At 44.4% G+C, this 20,035-nt stretch overlaps 2 protein-coding genes across 2 annotated transcripts in view; both read right to left on the bottom strand.

Annotated features, from left to right (window-relative positions):
• RRM1 (ribonucleotide reductase M1) overlaps nucleotides 1–148 on the bottom strand; it is a 52,681-nt gene extending 52,533 nt beyond the window's left edge. The window contains exon 1 of the mRNA XM_005867144.2: nucleotides 41–148. Within this exon, the coding sequence (XP_005867206.1) occupies nucleotides 41–59 (19 nt within the window). The 5' untranslated portion in view covers nucleotides 60–148. The remainder of the gene's footprint in view (nucleotides 1–40) is intronic.
• A 3,765-nt stretch (nucleotides 149–3,913) lies between these two features.
• The window catches only part of STIM1 (stromal interaction molecule 1), a gene marked incomplete at its 5' end in the record, with an annotated part of 198,362 nt that continues 182,240 nt past the window's right edge, over nucleotides 3,914–20,035 (bottom strand). Inside the window, 5 exons of the mRNA XM_014540380.1 lie at nucleotides 3,914–5,835; nucleotides 10,178–10,553; nucleotides 13,831–14,066; nucleotides 14,347–14,447; nucleotides 14,937–15,104. Coding sequence (XP_014395866.1) covers nucleotides 5,322–5,835; nucleotides 10,178–10,553; nucleotides 13,831–14,066; nucleotides 14,347–14,447; nucleotides 14,937–15,104 — 1,395 coding nt within the window. The remainder of the gene's footprint in view (nucleotides 5,836–10,177; nucleotides 10,554–13,830; nucleotides 14,067–14,346; nucleotides 14,448–14,936; nucleotides 15,105–20,035) is intronic.

Raw genomic sequence — 20,035 nt, 5'->3', positions numbered from 1 at the left:
CGCCCCCCACTGTCCCACCGGCCCCTCCCCGGCCGCTCACCTCGCTTGATCACATGCATCGCGGCTGGTAGCTGAGGCGATACGGATGCGATTCGGGTCCGAAGCGCACTCTCCTCCGCAGAGCAAAGGCAAGACAAGCCGAATCTCCTTCCCGCCACCCGAGACGCAAAACAACGTCGCACGCATCACGTTCTCTACGCTACGCTGCCAGCGCCCGGCGGTGGGAAGGACCAGCTTTACAGAAAGTCAGCCTTGCTCATTAGCCACCGTTTGAACGTGGGCGGGGCCCAAGAAACCACGCCCCTTTCGTGGCAGCAGTGGGTGTGGGCACGCCCGGCGGGAATGCGACGCTCCCGCCGCCATATTAAGTGTGGGCAGAGTCCAGCAGCCCGCGCCGCTCCTGCACCTGCGTGGGGTACGGAGTCGACACTGATCTCTCGCCGCCAAGTCTTAGCCGAGCCTGGGACGGGACCCAGCACTCAGAGCGCACCAGGTCGGGCCCTTCGCTCTCGCCATTGCGTCCCCGCTGCGGTCAAGACAGTTCAAGTATTTTGAAATAACTAAAAGCCAACCATCCAAAACACGTTTTCTTATCTTGCCTACTGTACTATTTTGATAACACGAGACTGCCGTCTGATGTGAGCTGTAGCCTGGGATCCACAGCCGGAGGGCCGGGAGCCTCCGGCCTGTTAGGTCAGCAGAAAGCCTGGCACTACTCTGTCTGATTGGAAAGCCTTGCTAGGCGAGGGTTTTACCCTGATGTAAATGGGAGCCCCGGGAGAGTTTTGAGAAGGGACAAGATCCATTTGCTTTTCGAGTTTTTCGGGGGACAGTGGTAGAGACCGGGTCAGCCATAACGTCCTTGTGGAGGTGAATAGACGTGTCTTGGTGACTGATGTAGAAGCTGGTGATTTGGGCTACACAAACTGATTTTTATGAAACCTCATGTGGCGTTCCCTTCCTAAAATCTTGCGTTGGTTTTGGTAGGGGCAGAAATAGAATAGTGGGGACTGGCTGTAATTGTAAGAAGTATTAATCATGCTCTGTTAACTGTTCTGTTCCGATTAGAGAAAGCACATTCTAACCTGGCTGATTTGGGCGCTAACATCGGAATGCAGTCCATCCTCCTTTTCTGAGTGCTGCCTATCATGGAAAGATTTACGACCTCAGATAGTCCCAGAGGCACCCACCCTTTGCAAACCCCCACCCCCTATTGTCAATAATCTGGTCCCAGAGGTGCCTGGAGGCACCCCAGAGGCACCAGCCCTCATTGCCTGTAACCATTATACCTTCCTACTTCCCCATGCCTATAATTCTTTAATTCTTACTTTCCCACATAATCTTTGTCCTTCTACCTAATGTAAGCAGCTGGTTTATGGGGAGGGGCAGAGCAGATTTTTGTGGATGACCCGCTGCTCTCCCATACTGCCAGCATTATTGGAATAAATACTCATATATTATTCATCTCTGTGCCTGCTTAACTGGCTCAAGTAGTGACAGGCAGCCCGGACCCATTGGTTGTCTTTGTGTGTTTAAGGATAAAATGTTTTATTTATTGTCTTATAGTAATAATTCTTTGGCAGTATGTATCCTCCAGATGCATCCCAATCTCCCTGAAAAATAATTTTTTTAATGTGAAAATACTGGGGTTTTTTTTCAGTTACAGTTTACATTCAATATTGTTTTGTATTAGTTTCAGGTGTACAGCATAGTAGTTAGATAATTACATACTTTAGGAAGGTGTTCCTCATGATATTTCCAGTACCCATTTGGCACCATACACAGTTATTATAATACTAGAGGCCCAGTGCACGAAATTCATGCATGGGTAGGGTCCCTAGCAGCTGCCAGCAGGGGCATTCCTTTGTTCCACGCCGCCGCCTGGTGGTCAGCGCATGTCATAGCAAGTGATCGAACTCCCAAGGGGATACTTTGCATATTAGGCTTTTATATATAGATTGACTATATTTCTTAGGCTGTATTTTACATCCCCATGACTATTTTGTAACTACCAATTGGTACTTCTTAATCCCTTCACTTTTTTCACCCAGTCTCCCAAGCCCCCTCCCCTCTGGAAACCATCAGTCTGTTCTCTGTATCAATAAGTCTGTTTCTGTTTTGTTTGTACTGTTCTTTAGATTTCACATGTAAGTGCAAAATGGTATTTGTCTATGACTGACTTATTTCACTTGGCATAATACCCTCTAGATCAGGGGTGGGCAAACTTTTTGACTCGAGGGCCACAATGGGTTCTTAAACTGGACCGGAGGGCCGGAACAAAAGCATGGATGGAGTGTTTGTGTGAACTAATATAAATTCAAAGTAAACATCATTACATAAAAGGATATGGTCATTTTTTTTTAGTTTTATTCCTTTCAAACGGGCCAGATCTGGCCCGCGGGCCGTAGTTTGCCCACGGCTGCTCTAGATCCATCTGTGCTGTTGCAAATGATAAGCTTTCTTTTTTTGTGGCTGAATAATATTCCATTGTATATATGTACCACTACTTTTTAAAAAATATATATTTTATTGATTTTTTACAGAAAGGAAGGGAGAGGGATAGAGAGTCAGAAACATCAATAAGAGAGAAACATCGACCAGCTGCCTCCTGCACACCCTGGAACCAAGGTACATGCCCTTCACCGGAATCGAATCTGGGACCCTTCAGTCCGCAGGCCAACGCTCTATCCACTGAGCCAAACCAGCTAGGGCTGTACCACTACTTTTTTATCTGTCTAATGATAGACACTTGAGTTGCTTCCATATCTTGGCTATAGTAAATAACACTGCAGTAACACTGAACATAGGGGTGCATATATTCTTTTGAATTAGTGCTTTAGGTTTCTTCATATATATGCCAAGAAGTGGAATCTCTGGGTCATAGGGCAGTTCCATTTTTAATTTTTTGAGGACCCTCCATACCGTTTTCCAATCTGCATTCCCACCAACTGTGCACAAGGGTTCCCTTTTCTCTACATCCTTGCCAACACTTGTTTGTTGATCTGTGAAGTAATTCTAAGTCACTGGTCACAGGTGAAGCTATAAGATAGGTGGGGTCAAGATGGCCCAGAGAACTGTGTGTATGTATGTGTGTGAGCGTGTGATTTTTTTTTTTTTTTTTTACAGTGGCTGGCTGTCTAAAGTATTTTTTACAATATGTTTAATAATCAGTGCTTTAAAAGCAGTGGTTTCCTACAAAGTGGAAATTAAGGTCTAAGCCTGGGGTGTGAAGTGGAGGTCACATTGCAATGTCACCGCCTGTGAGTGAAGTCTGGTCTGGGGAGCCCAGAACGGCTCGTGGACATCCGTGGTGGCAGGAGCCAGGCTGCCCTTGGGAGACAGGACCCACTGCGGCTGTGCGGCCTGCCTTTTCATTTCTAATGGGATACATACAGTACTTTTTAAATAAGGAGCCATACTTTTTTTTTAAGTTTGAGAAATGAATGTGATTTCTAATTGTATCAGACATTAATGTTTTAAAGCTATAACAAAGTTTAAAATTTCTACATTTTGTTTTTCATTTATTGTAACTGTTCTTTTATCTATTAAATTATATGTGGATGGGGACGTTCTGTTTCCCCTCTTAGCATTTGTTTCTATAACCAGAAATAAAGTTATATATTAAAGAAATGAAAAAAAAAGATGGCCCAGAGATAGGGTTGCCAGATTTAGCAAATAAAAATAATGTGTCCCAAATGTTGCATGGGACTTAATTATACTGAAATCATTATTGCTTATCTGAAATTCAAATTTAACTGGGTGTCCTGTATTTCATCTGGTAACGCTACCCAGAGACCTTTTGGGTCTGTGTATTAGTTTCATTTTCTCTTGACAGAGCAGAAATAGTCTCTTCTTCATCCTGTCTGCTATGCCACAAAGAGCACAGACAACACCATAAGAGTCAAAGCCAGCAGAAGTTAAAATCTCCTACATGCTTTATTGGACTTCAAAGAGTCTTATGAAATAACACAGAAAAACCCATGTGAGAGTATCCAGGGGGTACAAGGCAGTCTGCAGCCTACCCCCCTCCTAAGACCAGCCCCAGATACCCCCACCCCAGGCCCAAAATAGGATCCCAGAGTAAAGGCATGTCAAGGAGTGAGGCAGAGGGAAAATATCTTTATAGCCATAGCAAAAATAGGTAGGGAAGAGAGTTGTCTAGAGGGTGGGAAGGGTGGGAGGAAGTGGTCATGTAGCCACCTTCACCTACACCATCTTCCTTAGCCACCCCCTTCCCTAAATCGACTGTGTCCTTTTTGAGCCTCTGGCCCAGGGTATGCAGTAACATGAAAATGGTTCTGATAAGGGGAGTGTGTGGTGCAGGCACTTGGGAAATTCAGGAGATTTCTTTTTTTCAATTTTAAACTGTCTTGTGGTTCAAATGCAACAACATCCTGCCCAACAGCTCCAGGGCCCCATTAGAGACCTGTATCATGGCTGCGGCTCCCATGGCCAGGGGAGCCAGTTGTCCTGATTGCCAGGAGTACTGATGCTTGGGGAGCATTTGGGCAGCACCCCTTATAGACAAACCCTCCTACACTGTGGGGGAGCAGGGATAAGAGAGAGGCAGGTGTGGGTGAGAGCAGAGAGAAAAAGTGACTGCCTTGTGGCCCATAACTCTAGCATCTACTCTTCCTCCAACTAAGAAGTCTCTCCCGATTTATCCCTTAGCGTGGCCTCTCTTTATAATTCTCTAGTGGCTTGTTCTCTGGGAATTGGTTTCACTCCCCCATTGACTCCTGGAGGCCTGAGTGAGCACCAGGCCACGATTTCCTCTGGCTCACAACATTCCCAAAAAACAAACCTCAAATATTAGGCCCTAGGACCCAGTTTGGGGCAAAGGGAACCATCATAGGTGGGGTGGAATAAATCTGAGGCACAGGTGTCAGAAGTTACTCCTCCTGTCTTCCCCCATAGCTGCTAGGGGAAGTTGGGGAGTGGTGGGAGGGAAGAGACTGAAAGCAGGAGACAGAGAAAAACAAGAAACCAAACCTCAAAACTGGGACAGCAGAGACAGAAGCTGGACCTCAGAGGTGGAGCTGGTAGCTGAGGGGACAGCAACTAAGACATGCACTGAAGTGGAGAGGGAGTGATACCAACAGCCCAAAGTTGGAGGGAGGCAGGGCAGGCAGGCCATGGTGGTCAGTTAATAAATAATGTTGAAGGACCCAAGGATGAGGGGGGCAGGTATCTACAGTGCCCAGGCCCCTGCTAACCCCTCCCAGGCCCCACTTTAGGGGCCAGTATCTTGGAAGGCAGAAAAGGGGAGGCAGAAGACCAGGGAAAGATAAGCGGTCCTGCCACTGCCACCCTCATTCTGCCTACTTCTTAGGTTTCTTAAACATTTTGAGGGGAAACTTCTTCCGGCCTGGGCTGGAGTCTGCCTCCTCACCAATAGAGCCATTATCCTCCTCAGCCACAGCCTTCTTGCCAGCCAGGTGGGGAATTCGTGTATTTCGGCTGGCCTGTGAGGCTCGGCTGTCCCCAACTGGAAATGGCATGTCTGGGTCTGGGGAACTGGGGCTGTGAGAATGGGAAGAATCCAAAGGTGGAGAGCCACCAGGTGGGGCTGAGGGGCTCAGCTCCATCAAGCTGTGGGCCTTGTCCAGCCCGTGGTTCAGCGCCAGTAGAGTCTTCTTGGCCAGGGCAGGGCTATTAGGCAGCTTCTCCATCGCAGACCCTGGGTGGACCCCCTCAATCATCCGGTGGCTGCCATTGGAAGTCATGGCATTGAGAGCCTCATCTGCAGCACGGGCCATCTGAGGAGGTTTGGGGGCCATACGCTGGCGGTCACTCATGTGGAGGGAGGACTCCGAATCGGAATGGGTCAAATCCCTGCAAGACAGGACAAAGAAGAAAGGAACACATACAGGACAGAGGAGAGAGAGACAACATGAAAAGACAGGATGGTATGAAAATGGGGGTAAAGAGAACAGCAGGAGAAATGAAAATAGGATGAAAAGGCATAGTGGGAAAGAGAATGATGAGAAACAGAAGGAAAATGAGTAGGTCATAAGTACAGGATGACAGAGGAGGCAGGAATAGGGAATGGGGATAAATTGGAGAAGAGACAGAGAGAAAAGAATAAAATTGGGGAAGAAGGAAAGCAAAAGAAGAAGCAAGACCAAGGGGGGGAAAAAAACAAGGGGGAAAAGTGATGGGGGAAGAAGAGACAGACAACAAGAAGCAAAAGCAAATGTCATTATATCATCATCTGTCAGGCAAAGGGCTTTCTAATGCCTGGGCCCCACCCTTGAAGAATGGCCAGGCCCTAAACTAGGGCAACCACAGGCTTCAATACCACAGGCATTCTCCTCATTATAACATCTCTGCTTTCCCATAGCTGGTTAGATTTCTTAAGACTCAACCCTAGCTAACACAGAATCCACATCTTGCTCTGAGTCACCATTTTCCATGCCTTCCTCCCCCACTTACTCCTGTCACACCCTGGGACACATCCAGTTTGGGCCAGGCTCCAAGAAACAGGGCACATGCAGTAAGTGGGCCTGACCCAGGCTGGGGAGGAGATAGTTAGAACAGCCTTGCAAACAATCACCCACCCAAAAAGGCCAGGATGCTGCCTCCATCAACCCTCTCACAGGATTCAAAGGGGGTCATAGAGAAGTGTTGCAGAGTTCAAACCAAAGTCGGCTGGCAGCAGGAAGGGTGGAGTCTTTTTCAAAGCTCTGCTGCAAGGGAGAATGGAGAGAGGTGCAGAAAGACAGGATGTTTGGCCTTTAAGGAGCAGTGGTTCAGAAGAGCTGCACACTAGAAATAGGTTTGATTCAATTTCCATCTCTGTCTGAGGTTTGGACAAGTCATCTAAACTTGCAGGTCCTCAATTTGGGCCAAATGAAGAAAATACCAATTCAATTATCTTGCAAGACTGTTTGGGGGATCAAATATGTTGGCAAAGTACTTGGAAATGTAGAAAGTATAGTGGGAATGATGATGATAAGGCCGGTCAAGCTGAAAGACCCACATGGGGGCCAGTCACAAGAGGCTTTGCAAGGCTGAGTTATGGTGGTGTGGCACTGTGTACTGGACATGCACACACAGAGGCTAGTCCATAAAGTTAAGAACCTTTTGGAGCTGGCAATTCCTAAAAATGCCATGAACCAATTCTGGATGCCACCCCTCCAGCCGCTACAGAAAAAAAAGGTACATGTGGGGGTCCCCTGCCAATCCCTTAACCTTCCTTCTGCTTTCCCAGAGGCCTGAAACCCAGAGTAGAGGAGAGGGCTGAGGGAGATGCTTAAATAAACAAGTCAGGAAGCCAAAAGGGAAAGTGTTGGGAGTGGGAGAGGGGAGCACCACAGGACCTGGGAAGAAGGAAGCTTGTGGGTCAAAAATTAGGAAAGGCTCCAGGCCCTTAAAATAGGCAAAAGCAGGAGGTTGGCTCATAGCTATTATACAGGGGTGGGCAAAAGTAGGTTTATAGTTGAGAGCGAAACAGTTTATTCTTGTATAATTATTTATTATTGTATTATTTTCCATACAAATAACTACAAACCTACTTTTGCCCCACCCTGTAGGTTTAATTTTCAGTAGGAAACAATTAACTAAGCAGCCACCCCATGAGTCAGTACCTTGCTGGAAAGGATAGCAGAACACAATTCTATCTCCAACTCCCATTCTACAAATACTGTTTCAGCCACATACTCTTGTGTTTACCAATATTTGGTCTCATATTTGTTTTCATAATATCTGATGCTGTCCTTGCTTCTATGTAAATGTACCCTTGCTTCTCTAAGCCCTAAGATGATCCTCTCCATATCCTGCCTTTTCCTCATACATACGAACCACCACTGAGCATGATGCCAAGGAAGTTCTGAGGAGCAACACTGGAAAAGGGCCCTTGAGTCTGAGGTGGTAAGGCTCCCAGGAGCCAACCTTCTTTTTATTGGGAGTGAGGGGGTTTGTTTTGTTTTCTATTGATTCGAGAGAGAAAGAAAGGGAGAGCAAGAAAGAGGAGAAACACCGATGTGAGAGAGAAATGTCAATCAGTTGCCTCCCACAAGTGCCCCGACTGGGGATTGAACCCTCAACCTAGGTATGTGCCCTGACCAGGAATCAAACCTACAACCTTCGGTATATGGGGTGACATTCCAACCAGCCAGGGCGGAGCCTACCTTTCTAATGCCAAGGAAGAGAGGTCAGATTCTCTCCTCCGGGCCCACAGTCCCATTTGGTCATGTTTCCCATCTTTCTATGCCTTCCCCATCAACTAAAAGCTGAGACTCCCAAAGAAAGAAAAGAACTTGGGAGGAAGCCTGGATAGATATAGGAGAGACAAGGTCCACTGAGGCAAGCTCATCTTCCCTCCCTGAATCTTTGAGACAATTCAGGCCAGGGGTATCCCTCCCCAAAGGCTGGGCTGCCTTGGGCTCCCATCCCAAACTACTAACCTTACTAGAGAGCCTGTTAGCCTTTAGAGACGATCCTCTGGTGCATGGTGCAAAAGAAAATTAAGCAGTGAATAAGCCAGGTGGATGCAGGTACCTTCCCACCCACCCTCCTGGCCTCAGCATGGGCCTTGGAACATGATATTCACAGCATCTCCTAGTGCCCCCAAACCAACTCAGTACTCTCCATCTGTTTTGGGAAAAAGCAGTCTCCTTGCCTGGGATTTTGGATGAAAATGAGGATGAGAATGAAGATGAGTAGCTCTGCTGAGCAATAATGCTAGTAAAGGCAGTTCCTTGTGAAAGAAAAAGGAACAGCCCTCAAAGATAACTATCCAGAGGTTCAAGGGGCAGAGCTAGAGAGCTTGGTATCCAGAGAGAGGCAGGACCAAAACGAAGCAACAGGGTAAGCAGGATGCAGCCCAAAGGCCAGGACTGGGCCATGGCTCAATTTCAGAGATGGGTGGTTCTTCCAGAGGAGATAGACTTTCTGAGGGTCCCTAAGCTATTCCAGACAACGTCAAGGCTACTATCTTGGATCCTCGCCTATCATCTTGAGGTATCAACAGGGCAAGTCCCTACAACTGCCAAATCAAGCTGTGGGAGAAAGCTTCCTACCAATTCTTATATGACCTTGTGGAAGGACAGAAATATCCAACAGTATCCTAGAATGGAAAACCAAGTTCCAGTCTATGTTCTGCTCCGAATTAGTTGTGGGGCCTGAGGAAACTACTTAACTGTTCAGAGCCTTAACTTCCTACTCTGACTATTTTGATGTCTGCCTCACCTACAAACTTTTCTTGTCCAAAACCCCTAAACATGTCTACCCTCTTCTGTTCCCTAATTCCAAGTGTCATCACAGACTCCTCCTCCTCCTTCATCCCTCATGGCCAGTACTAAATTAATCCTCTCCTTTCCATCCCAACACCTTATTACCTCCCCTAGTGGTCTACTACAATGACTTCCAAATTCCTGTTGTCTCCTCCTTTTCTTATTTAAACTACTAATATGTTATTTCTAAAATGGAAATCTGATCAATTAACTTCCTTGTGGAAATTCTTTTTGCAGTTCTCTGTCTCTTACAGGGTAATGGCCAAAGCCCCTAGCCATTCAGAGCCCTTCATCATTCTAGCCTCATTTGCTACCCCTTCACACCAACACATATCCAATGTTCTAACTACAAATACCAGATTCTTTTGAATTTCCAATGTCTCTGCACGTTTCCTCAGCTTAAAATACATTTTCTCCTTTTACTGTACACAGAATGTTAGCACAAATGCCATCTCTTTTGTGAAGTGTTCCACCCAAGTACACACTGTTAGTCACTCCCTCCTCAGTACCCCCATAGCACTTAGCAAATTGTTCCATAATTATTTATGTACCTCTCCCAGGTCAGACTGTAATCCTTGATGGCTGGGATTATTTATTATCATCTATGAATCCTCATGCCCAGCAGAACCTGGCACAGAGTAGGTATCAATAAATGTTTGTTGAAGTAAAGGAAGTGAGGTCTCCACTGAGATAACGAATGTAAAAGTTATTGTTTAGGCAAAAGTGCTACAGGACCATGAGGGAGGAGGTTAGATTCAGCAAACCCCAAACACAGAAGGGAAGAAAGGTGTGAGGAGTTATGCTGACCTTAAGGAATCCCAGGGCTGAGAAAGGACACACTGCACACACCCCCACAGCTGACCAAGCAGCAGCCAGCAGGCAGAGGCCAAGGTAAAGGCAGTAGAAAGGAAAGGAAGGGAAGAAAGAGAGACAGCTGATACCCCAAGCTCTCTGATTGCCCAGGCATCACAGTGGTGCTGTCACAAGTGGATGGGTCAGAGGAGGGATCCATCTGGAGGAAATAGGAAGTGCTTTGGTGGTAATAAACAGGGTGGACATGGATGGTGGTGGTGGTGGCGGCTGCGGTGGTGGTGGTGGTGGTAGAGGAGCAGGAAGAAGGAGAAGCAGAGGCAGATGGAGAGCTGGTCCCATGGCCTTCAGAACTGAAAGACTGTCCAGATGAAAGGCTGCGCATTCGCCGCAGAGATACCCGGCTTGTCAAGAAGTGGCCAGCCTCACCCTCTACCAACCTCTGAGATCCCAGGCCATGCTGTGGTTCCGTCAGGCGCTGCCGGACACTACTTTGCAGGCTTGGGGCTGCAAGGAAAGTGAAGACAGCATGAGGAAGGGCCAGCCTACTTTGGGCTAGCAGGCAAGCAGGTGTGCCCATGGAGAAATGCCTGCTGGAGACCACTCTGGGCCTCTAGTGCCCAATCTGAAGAATGGGACACCTCTTCCCCAAAACCTCCCACCAGGGGTCCTAAAAGGGGAAATTGAAGATAAGGTGCCTGGGTCAGTTTTAGTGGCCATTCCCATGGAAAGTGACCAAGGGCCAACATTACTATAAAGGGATATGACAAGGCAGTTAGTGGGAGGACACAGGCAGGACAAGGTAGGATAGGGGTTAGGGGCAAGGTTCGGGAGAGCACTAAGAACCAGCCTTTCAGAAAGCCAACCCCAGGAAATAATTCATAGTTTAAACAAGGATTTATACACAAACATGTTCATCACATCATTATTAGTAATTGTGTGAAAGCAAAGACAAAGGTGGAACAATGAGACAATGATAATATATCCAGTTACTGGAAGACTATGTACTTATTAAAAATGCTATTTATGAAAAGATTTTAAATGCACAGAAAAATGCCTATTAACCAGTTAACTGCCACATGTCCAAAACGGAAACCATCCCCACATGCCACGATATTTTGAATTTAATTTAAAAAATCAATTTGCAATGAATATTATAAAAATAAATATATTACAATTCGGATGTTCTTGAATATTTTCAGCTGAAAATTCTCACGAAAAAATGATTTTAAAGTTGGTCAGGGCTGCCACTTAGGGAAAACATTTTTTTTTTTATAGATGCATGTGGCGTGTGGGTAAGGTCCTCTGCTTGCGTCTACAGACACTTATGGTGTACAAAGGGTCAAAATGCTCAGGGCAAACCAAAGGACACAACATTTTTTGTAAAAGAAATACCTAGAACTAGGGAATACAAAAGACTATAGAGTTTGAAACCAGGCCTTTCCACTGCTAGCTGTGACCTTGAGCAACTGACATTCCTATTTTAATGCCTAATTTATAAAATCCCGTAAGATGTCGTAAGGCTTCAAGATAATGTATTTAAAGTACCTGACACAGTTCATGGCACTCAATAAATGGTAGTGGTTATCATTATCTTGACCACATAAAAATTATTTTAAAATCTCACAAGACTCAAAAAAAAGGCGCTCATAAATGGTGGGACTATGGATGCCTTTGTTGTGCTCATGCTTATTCTTTTTACTTCTTGAATTTCCTCTAATAAACATGTAAACAACAAAGAACCAGCTCTTGAATCAATGCTACAAATCAGGCTCTTGGAAGATGATGGCCACCATGCCCAGTGAAGGGGGCTACATGGGCACCAGGTAACTCAGGAATGTGCTAGAGCATTCCCTTTGGGCTCACTCCCAGCCCCAGCTGAAAACAAAATTCACACCTTTGTTTTTTTCTCCTCTACCTTGATAGATGGGCTTCCCTGCCTTCTCCCTAAAAATAGGAGAAAGGGCCAGGTTATAAGGGTGGCAGAAACCTTAGAAGGACAACCAGGGAGAAAGCAAAAGTCCATAGTGATGGAGAGCTGGGGAAGCAGGGCTTCTATGGCTGGTGGCCTTCAAGGCATGAAAGCAGAGTGGAAGAGGAAAAGGAAGCATGAAATAGGGAGGGAGAAAAAAGGGGAAACAGAGAAATAAGGGAAAAACATGAAAAAGAGAAATGAGGAGGAGAATCTTTCCTTCCCTCTTTCCATCCTAGCCCAGCTGGAAAAAGGGCCACCAAGACATCTGTCTAGCTGGGCTAAAAGGAGAAGCCTAGGCCTTCCATCACCATGGGTATTCTCTCCAGCCCTCATCTGAGCAGGCTGATTCTTCTCACCCCCGAACCTCTCCCTGCAGTTAGTAGGGACAGTGCTTAGGGAATTGAGGGAGCAGGCAGGGGAGTGAGGCAGGCAGGAGAAGGGGCCCGTGGGATAGGAGTGTTGGTTTAGTCCCCAAAGTCGGAAAAACAAAAGCCCCAAAGGGGATCCTCAAACCAGGGTATTTCCAGAGGGACTGATCATCCGAGCCGGCGGATGTTGAGCAGAGAGAGCGGTCACTGAACCTACGCCCCATCAGCCAGGCAGCATCTAGGGTCCAACAGCCAGGCCAAAAGGAGAAGAGAATCTGATTTACAGAGGGCTTCAGCTTGCCCACCAATAGGATAAGGGAAGGGCCAGGGGGCAAAGGGGTGGGTAGCTCAGAGCTAATGATGGGCCCTCCCAACCCAGAGAACATAGGAGCCTTTAGATCAAGGATCAGGCTCTGCCTGCCAGTGATCCTAACCTTGTTGCCTTTGAGTAGAAGCCCTGAAAAGGTATCAGAACAGGGAGATAAAGAGTCTTGGCCAGAGGCAAAGTATCATTGAAAATTTTACAAATAAGTCCTGTCTGGAGCTGGAATCCATCGTGATTAAAGAATCTGGATTTCTGAAAGTGAGCCCCTAATCCAGCCCCAGGATTTTACCATCCCTTCTGCACCCATGAGATTTGGCCCAGAATAACAGATTTTTTATAAGGCTCTAGTCTATGTATCTAAAATAGCCTCTGATCCAGAGAAAACCTCAACTGGGCCAGTAAGGATTAAGTTCCTTTGTTCACTGAGGAATTCCCACACAGTGTTGTCTCTTTCAACTCTGTTCTACTCAGCTCTTATCACTCACAGAGGAGACAACAGAGGAAAGGAAAAAGACCCAGGACAGAGGGTGGGGAGGTCCAAGAGTTCAGGTGGAAAACCAGACATGCTTGCACAGGAGACCTCTCCTGGACAAGAATGTCTTTCTGGTTTGGAAGATTTAGGGCTATATCACTTTAAGGGACTGTTGCTTCCTGGGATCTCACACAAAAAGCCATAGAGGAAGAGACATCATTCTATTCATCTACATTAGCAATTAAGAATAATGTATATAAAATGAAAACAAATAAAAGCAATAAAATAAATGAGTTAAAATAAATGCCATTTTTATATCATGAACCACTAAGGAGATTATTTTTACAAAGGTAGATGGGGGAGGGCAGAGGTAAATAAAGGGATTTAAAAAGCACAGAGTGAAGGGAGACACACTTAATACAATAAACCCAGAGGGCAGACAGCATAAAGCAAGGAAAAAAACACTGAAAGGACAACTATAAAGGAATATCTGGTGAAAATTGTGCTTTAACCAAGGTTATGAGTTGAACTATCTTCCTTGGTATCTGCTCCATGTGCTGTTTAAGTATGGCAGTGGCCAATGACTTAAACCTGTGTGTGCATAAAAGACTCCTTCCCTCATCCCCACCCAAGAGATCACCTACACTGCATGGACAAAGGTGACACGATCTCCTCATCCATGTCATCCACGTCATCAGTCATGATGAAGTGAGCAGGGTTGTGGCGTGTACTGCCCATCCAGTTGGGGTCTATGTTGAGGGCAGCCACCAGTGAGTGGATGCCAGGGTTATTGACAATCTGGAAGCCACAGAGGATTTCAATCTGCTGCCAGCGGTGCAGGCGCTCCCGCAGAGCTGCTGTCACCTCACTCAGAGCTTGCCTGAGGACAGAAAAAAGAGAAATGCAGGCATGGGCTGGGTGTGAGCCCAAATAGGAATGAGGTCTCTTAGAGGAACAACTTGAGAGATATGTATAAATAAGAAACACAATTAAATCATAAACCTAAGAATAAGGTCGGAGCTAGATAAGGGCTGGGACAGGAGACCAGAGCTGTCCTGATACCAATGAAGAAGTAGAATTGGGGTTGGAAGCCCTGCACACCCTCGAATTTCTGAGATTGGGATGGACACCGCCAGAGCCGGGCAACAGGTGCTACTTACTTAGCCGTTAGGATTTTGTGATCCACATCATCTAGGGAAGAGCTGTGGGCCACGTGGAAGGTGCCAAAGAGTGTGTTTCTCTTCTTTTTTATTTTCTCAGCCTGCAAAGATGACACCCTCAGATTTAAAAAAAGCAGGGATTAGAGTTTGAGGAATATCTTTCTCCTATCACAGTTTAGGCTGCACAAGAAAAAGGAAGAGAAGATGGGAAAGGGAAAAGGAAGGCAAGGGGAGGGAAAGAGTAGAGGAAGAAAGAAATTAGAGGAAACAAGAAAAGCAAAAGATCCCCTGTCAGTACACTAGCACCAGGAGGATGCTGCCCCCGTGAGCCTATGGCTGGCAGTCTTCTGTATGCCTGCCTCCATTTGCTGCATCTTTCCTAGAAGGCAAGTGGGATACCCCCACACCCTCATTCCCTGCTCCAGAAGCTTAAAGAAATTATTAGGAGCTGTGTATTAGGAAAAGAAACAGAACCCAGCACTAGGATCTCTCTTTGTCCAACAGTAAGGATAGGGAGAGGCAAAAAGGAGGAAGAAGGGCAGGTGAAAGGGAGGGAGGTGAGAAGAGGGCAGCATGAGGGCATGTCTTACCCCCTCCTTGGCCACCAGCAGCTGTTTCTCAGCACTTTGCTTCTTGATGTTGTAGTACTGCACCTCCACCTCATGTGTCAACTGTAGCCACTTCTGAAGGGCATCTGGAGCATACCAGGAGCTGTGTGACTCCAGCTCCTTCTCTGCTTTTCTCAAGGCCTCTCGAACCTGTGTAGCCAAGAGGATGTAAGTCCATTTACTACTACATGACCTCTCCGATGCCTCTGTATCATACTTCAGAGTTCTTTTTAAAAAAAATATTTTTATTGATTTCAGAGAGAAAGGGGGAGAGAGAGAGAGATAGAAACATCAATCATAAGAGAGAATCATTGATCAGCTGCCTCCTGCACACCCACTACTGGGGATCAAGCCCGCAACCCGGGCATGTGCCCCTGACCAGAATCGAACCTGGGGACTCTTTAGTCCACAGGCCCAGCTCTATCCATCGAGCCAAACCGGCTACAGCAGAATTCAGAGTTCTTAATCTGCTATCTTATATAAGCTTTATAATTCTCCAAAGAGGGAGAAAGGGCAAGGATTATTCTCTGTATTTTATATACAAGGAAGCAAGCTCAAGAGGAGGCGCTCAAGAGGAGAAAAGTAACCTACTCAAGGTCACACACAAAGTACAGCAATCCCCCTTATCCACAAGGATTAAGTTTCAAGACCCCCAATGGATGCCTCAAACCATGGGTAGTGCCACACTCTGTATATACTATAACTTCTCCTATATGAGCATACTTTGTTTTATTGCACTTCACTTTATTGCACTTCCCAGATTTTGTGTATTTTACAGATTGAAGGCAGACCCTCCTCCAGTAAAAAGATTACAACTGGCTTTATTGCAGTGGTCTAGAACCAAACCCACAATATCTTCGAGGCATGCCTCTACATACATACACTTCACAGCTTCTTTTTAGCATATCTGAATTGCCAGCATCACTACTCTTGCACTTTGGGGCCATTAGGAAGTAAAATAAAGGTTACTTGAACACAAGTATTGAGATACCAGGACAGTCGATCTGATAACCAACATAGCTATTAAGTGATTACTTGGCAAGTAGCATAGACAGTGTAGATACACTGGACAAAGGGATGATTCATGTCCCAGGTGGGACAGAGTGGGACAGCACAAGATTTCATCACACTACTCAGAACCGTGTGCAATTTAAAACTTATGAATTGTTTATTTCTGTAATTTTCCATTTAATATAGTTGAATTGCTATAGAAAGCAAAACTTCAGGTAAGAGGGGACTACAGTAGTATCAACCAGAACTCAAATTGAGGTTTTTTGGCTACCAGACTACAGCACTCTTTTCCCACTTATTAGCTGCCTCTCCTGGTCCTCAGTAATCTTCCCTCTCACTTGAGGCACAGGTCAGCTCAATGAATAATCATCTTTCCAAGAGTTGGGGTCTATGCTTGGACCTCAAGACATCACAATGTGGCAAAAACAAAACAAAACAAACAAACAAAAAACCCACTTGATTAGGAATTCAGAAGACTGGTTCTGGTCCCTGGTCTATCATTCAGCTAGTGGTGTGACCCTGTGCTTCCTAAACCAGATCTCAATTCAGTTTGAGGAAAGACTTTCTGGATCTCAGGAGAGAGTGAGCTCTCCATCAGGAGAGTCATATGAAGATCTCATGTCATAGACACCTTAAAAAATGATTGCTATTCCAGAAAGGAATTGACCTGAATGATCTCCAAAGTCTCCTCTACCCAGATGATTCTCCCACTGGGCAGACAGATAGGCTTTGAAGGGCATTCTCTACAAGGTGAGAAGACAAGAAGCATGCTTACACCTAACAATGAGCATTGCCAACCGAGGCCAAGACATGAACGGACAATGTATAAGCCTAAATCTCCTCACTGACTTCTCAGCAGGATCATTCAATGAAGCGGACAATCACAAGGCACTCAAATGAAAAAGGTCTGAAAATACATACTGGTAGTACACACACTGATGGCTTGCAACTCACTCAGGTTACCAGTATAAGTGATCCACTACTCTCCCATCTGGACACTGACCTTCAGCTGCTCAGAATTCCAGAGAAAAGGGATTGAAAGCCATCTCACTGTGCCCAAATTCAGCCAATGGGACAAGTATCCCATAGCAGGCCTGAGGTCCTCTCGACAGCCTAAGATAGACCAGGAAGGCCTTAACTAAAGACAGAACACCTTTATTCCTTAGTGAGCCAATAAGAGGGTCAATCTTCACTTGGATTTTGTTCCTTGAAAAAGAAACTATAAAATGGCCCACTCCTGCCTTTGTATACTTAAAATGAAGGATCTATCTTAGAGTCTAATACACCAAGTCTGCAAGTATATGATCAAGTTCTACATTAAAATCAGTTTAAGGAATAGAATAAGCTAAGAAGGGGAGAATGGAGAGAGAAAAGAAAAAAGAGACCAAATAGACAGGAATGTGGTAGTTGGGGGAGGTACAAAAAGGGTTAACCTAACAGGCTCAAAAATTGTTTAATGGGAGAAATAATTACAAAATAGGAAACAGGGAATGAGGAGATAGGAGGCAAAGAGACAGACAGACATATCTTGTGCATACAACTAACAATTGCCTGAAGGAGAAGACAACAGATAAGGGCTAGGACAAGTCAGAGTTTACAGTCCTATTCTTTTATTCTATGCCTGTGTTTCTCAGCCTTGTCATACACTGGGATCACTGGGGAACTTTAAAAAATGCTGATATCTGGACTGTAACCCAGATTCTGATTTCACTAAGCCAGGATGTTGGCTTGATCATCAAACAATTTTTAATGCTTTTTATGTGATTCTAAAATGTACCAATGTTAACCACTAATCTATGTGCTTTAAAGTATTATCACCTGACTTTCACCTCCACATAGAATGCAGTAGGTCATGTCAAAAGAATAATTCTGATCAAATACAACATCTGGGAAAAGCTTAGTATAAGTTATAAAATTTTTGAAAGGTAAATTTTTGTAATTATGAAACATTTTCAAAGACATAGAGCTGTAGGAGAAATAAAGATTAGGTCAGCAGTTACCAAACTGTGATCCATGGATCTCTGAATGTCCCCAAGACCTTTTCAGAGCCTCTGTAAGGTCAAAAACTATTTTCACAATAATACTAAAAATTATTTACCCTTTTCACTCCCTTTCTTTCACAAGTGAACTGTGGAGTTCTCCAGAGGCTACATGATGAGTGATATCACGACAGATTAAATATAGACATTAATATAAGAAGCCTGCAGCATATTAAGCCAGACATTTAAAATTGCAAAATTATTTTTAAAAATCACTCTTCTCATTAAATTATTTCTACTTTGGAAAACCTAGTCATTTTTTATAAAAATGCAGTATTTGTGTTAACATGTAAGAAATTTAATATTCTTTTAAATTAATTAATAAATATTTTTTTAACTTTACAAGTTTTAATTTTTTTAAAAATTTATTTTATTTTAGAAAGAGGGGAAGGGAGAAAGAGAGACAGAAAGGGGGGGGGGGGGAAAAAACCAAACCATTGATTTGTTGTTCCACGTATTTACACATTCCTTGGTTGTTTCTTGTATGTGCCCTGAGCAAGGATCTAACCTGCAACATTGGCATATCCGGACAATGCTCTAACCAACTGAGCTACCTGGTCAGGGTCCCAATTCTAATTTCTTACAGGGTAAATAGCAACATATTGCCCCCCATGAAAATATTCTCTGAGGTCCTAAATAATTTTTTAAGAGTAAAAGGGTCCTGAGACCAGAAAGTTTGAGAACCACTAGACTAGATGAACTAAAATTCCAGAGAGGGAAAAGCCTTTCTAGAGGGAACTGGCAATTGTCATCCATTTTCTTCCCTGAAGGCATTTGATGATACTAGGTGAGGACTGAGAATTTGGTCTGGGCCAGGCAGAAGGACTCCACTTAGAGACAGAGAAACAGTCTAGCTTTTGTTCATAGCATAGTACTAGTCTAACAAATTGGAAATTAAGGGGTCCCCAACATATACCCAGCTTTCTTTGTTGGGCATTTACTGAATCCTAGAGCTGTGCAGGAGAATAGGTAGCTAGGCCAAAGAATGAAACAAAATCTCCCATATTTTCATAATGCTTAGGAGGCAAAATATTGCAAGGAGGGGACCTGCCTCAAACATACAGCCTTCCCCTTAAGACATCTGCAAAATTTTGAAGCTATGAGGAGCAGGAGACTAAAGAGCTAAATTCAAAATCTCCAAGTGGCAGAAATGAAATATCTCATAGTCTTTCAGGATTAAGAGAAGGAAATCCACCAGCTCTCATAAAAAGTTAGGAAAGGACTTGCCTGAGAAACTGTGACAAATGAGTGCTAGACCAAGTCTTACTAAAACTACAACCCAGTTCCAAAAGAGCTCAATCTCTGATTGGCTTGAGGTGATTAGGTCCTCACCCTATATACCTAACAGAATGAAGGGAAACCCTATATCTGATGGAACTTAAATCATCTGGAACCTCTTTTTTTTTGTATATGCTGTCCAGCATTTAAAAAAAAATAAATTACTAGATATGAGAAGGCAGGAAAATATAACCAATAATCAAGATAAAGAATTTCTATAAATGATTCAGATATTAGAGTTACCAGACCAGGACTTTAAAATAAGCACAATTGAAAAGTTAAAGAACATATAGCAAAAGATAAACACAAAGCATAAGTGAAAATACAGAAATTTTAGAAAGGGAACCAGAACTATAAAAGAATAAAATGGACATTCTAGAACTGAAAATACATTATCTGCGAGGAGGATTCCACTAAATGGCTTAAATAGTGCAGTGTTCACAGCAGAATACAGGATTAGAGAATTCATGGATAGATCAATAGAAAATAATCAAACCAAAGCATGGAGAGAAGAGAACAGAGCTGAGCCTAAGAGACAAATGGAATATAGTTAAAAAGTCAAACATAAATATTGGATTCCCAGAAGGAGAGCAGAGAATGGAGCAGAAGCAATATGTGAACACTAAAGAAAATGTGTATTTTATAATTGTTAGGTAAAATGCTCTTGATGTTGTTAAGGTCCAACTGAATAATCATGTTTAAATATTTTATATCCTTACTGATGTTTTTGGGTGCTTATTATTGAGAAAGGTA

The sequence above is a fragment of the Myotis brandtii genome, unplaced genomic scaffold (assembly GCF_000412655.1).
Source record: "Myotis brandtii unplaced genomic scaffold, ASM41265v1 scaffold244, whole genome shotgun sequence".
Classification (NCBI taxonomy): Eukaryota; Metazoa; Chordata; class Mammalia; order Chiroptera; family Vespertilionidae; genus Myotis; species Myotis brandtii.
This window is presented reverse-complemented; position numbering and strand designations above follow the sequence as displayed.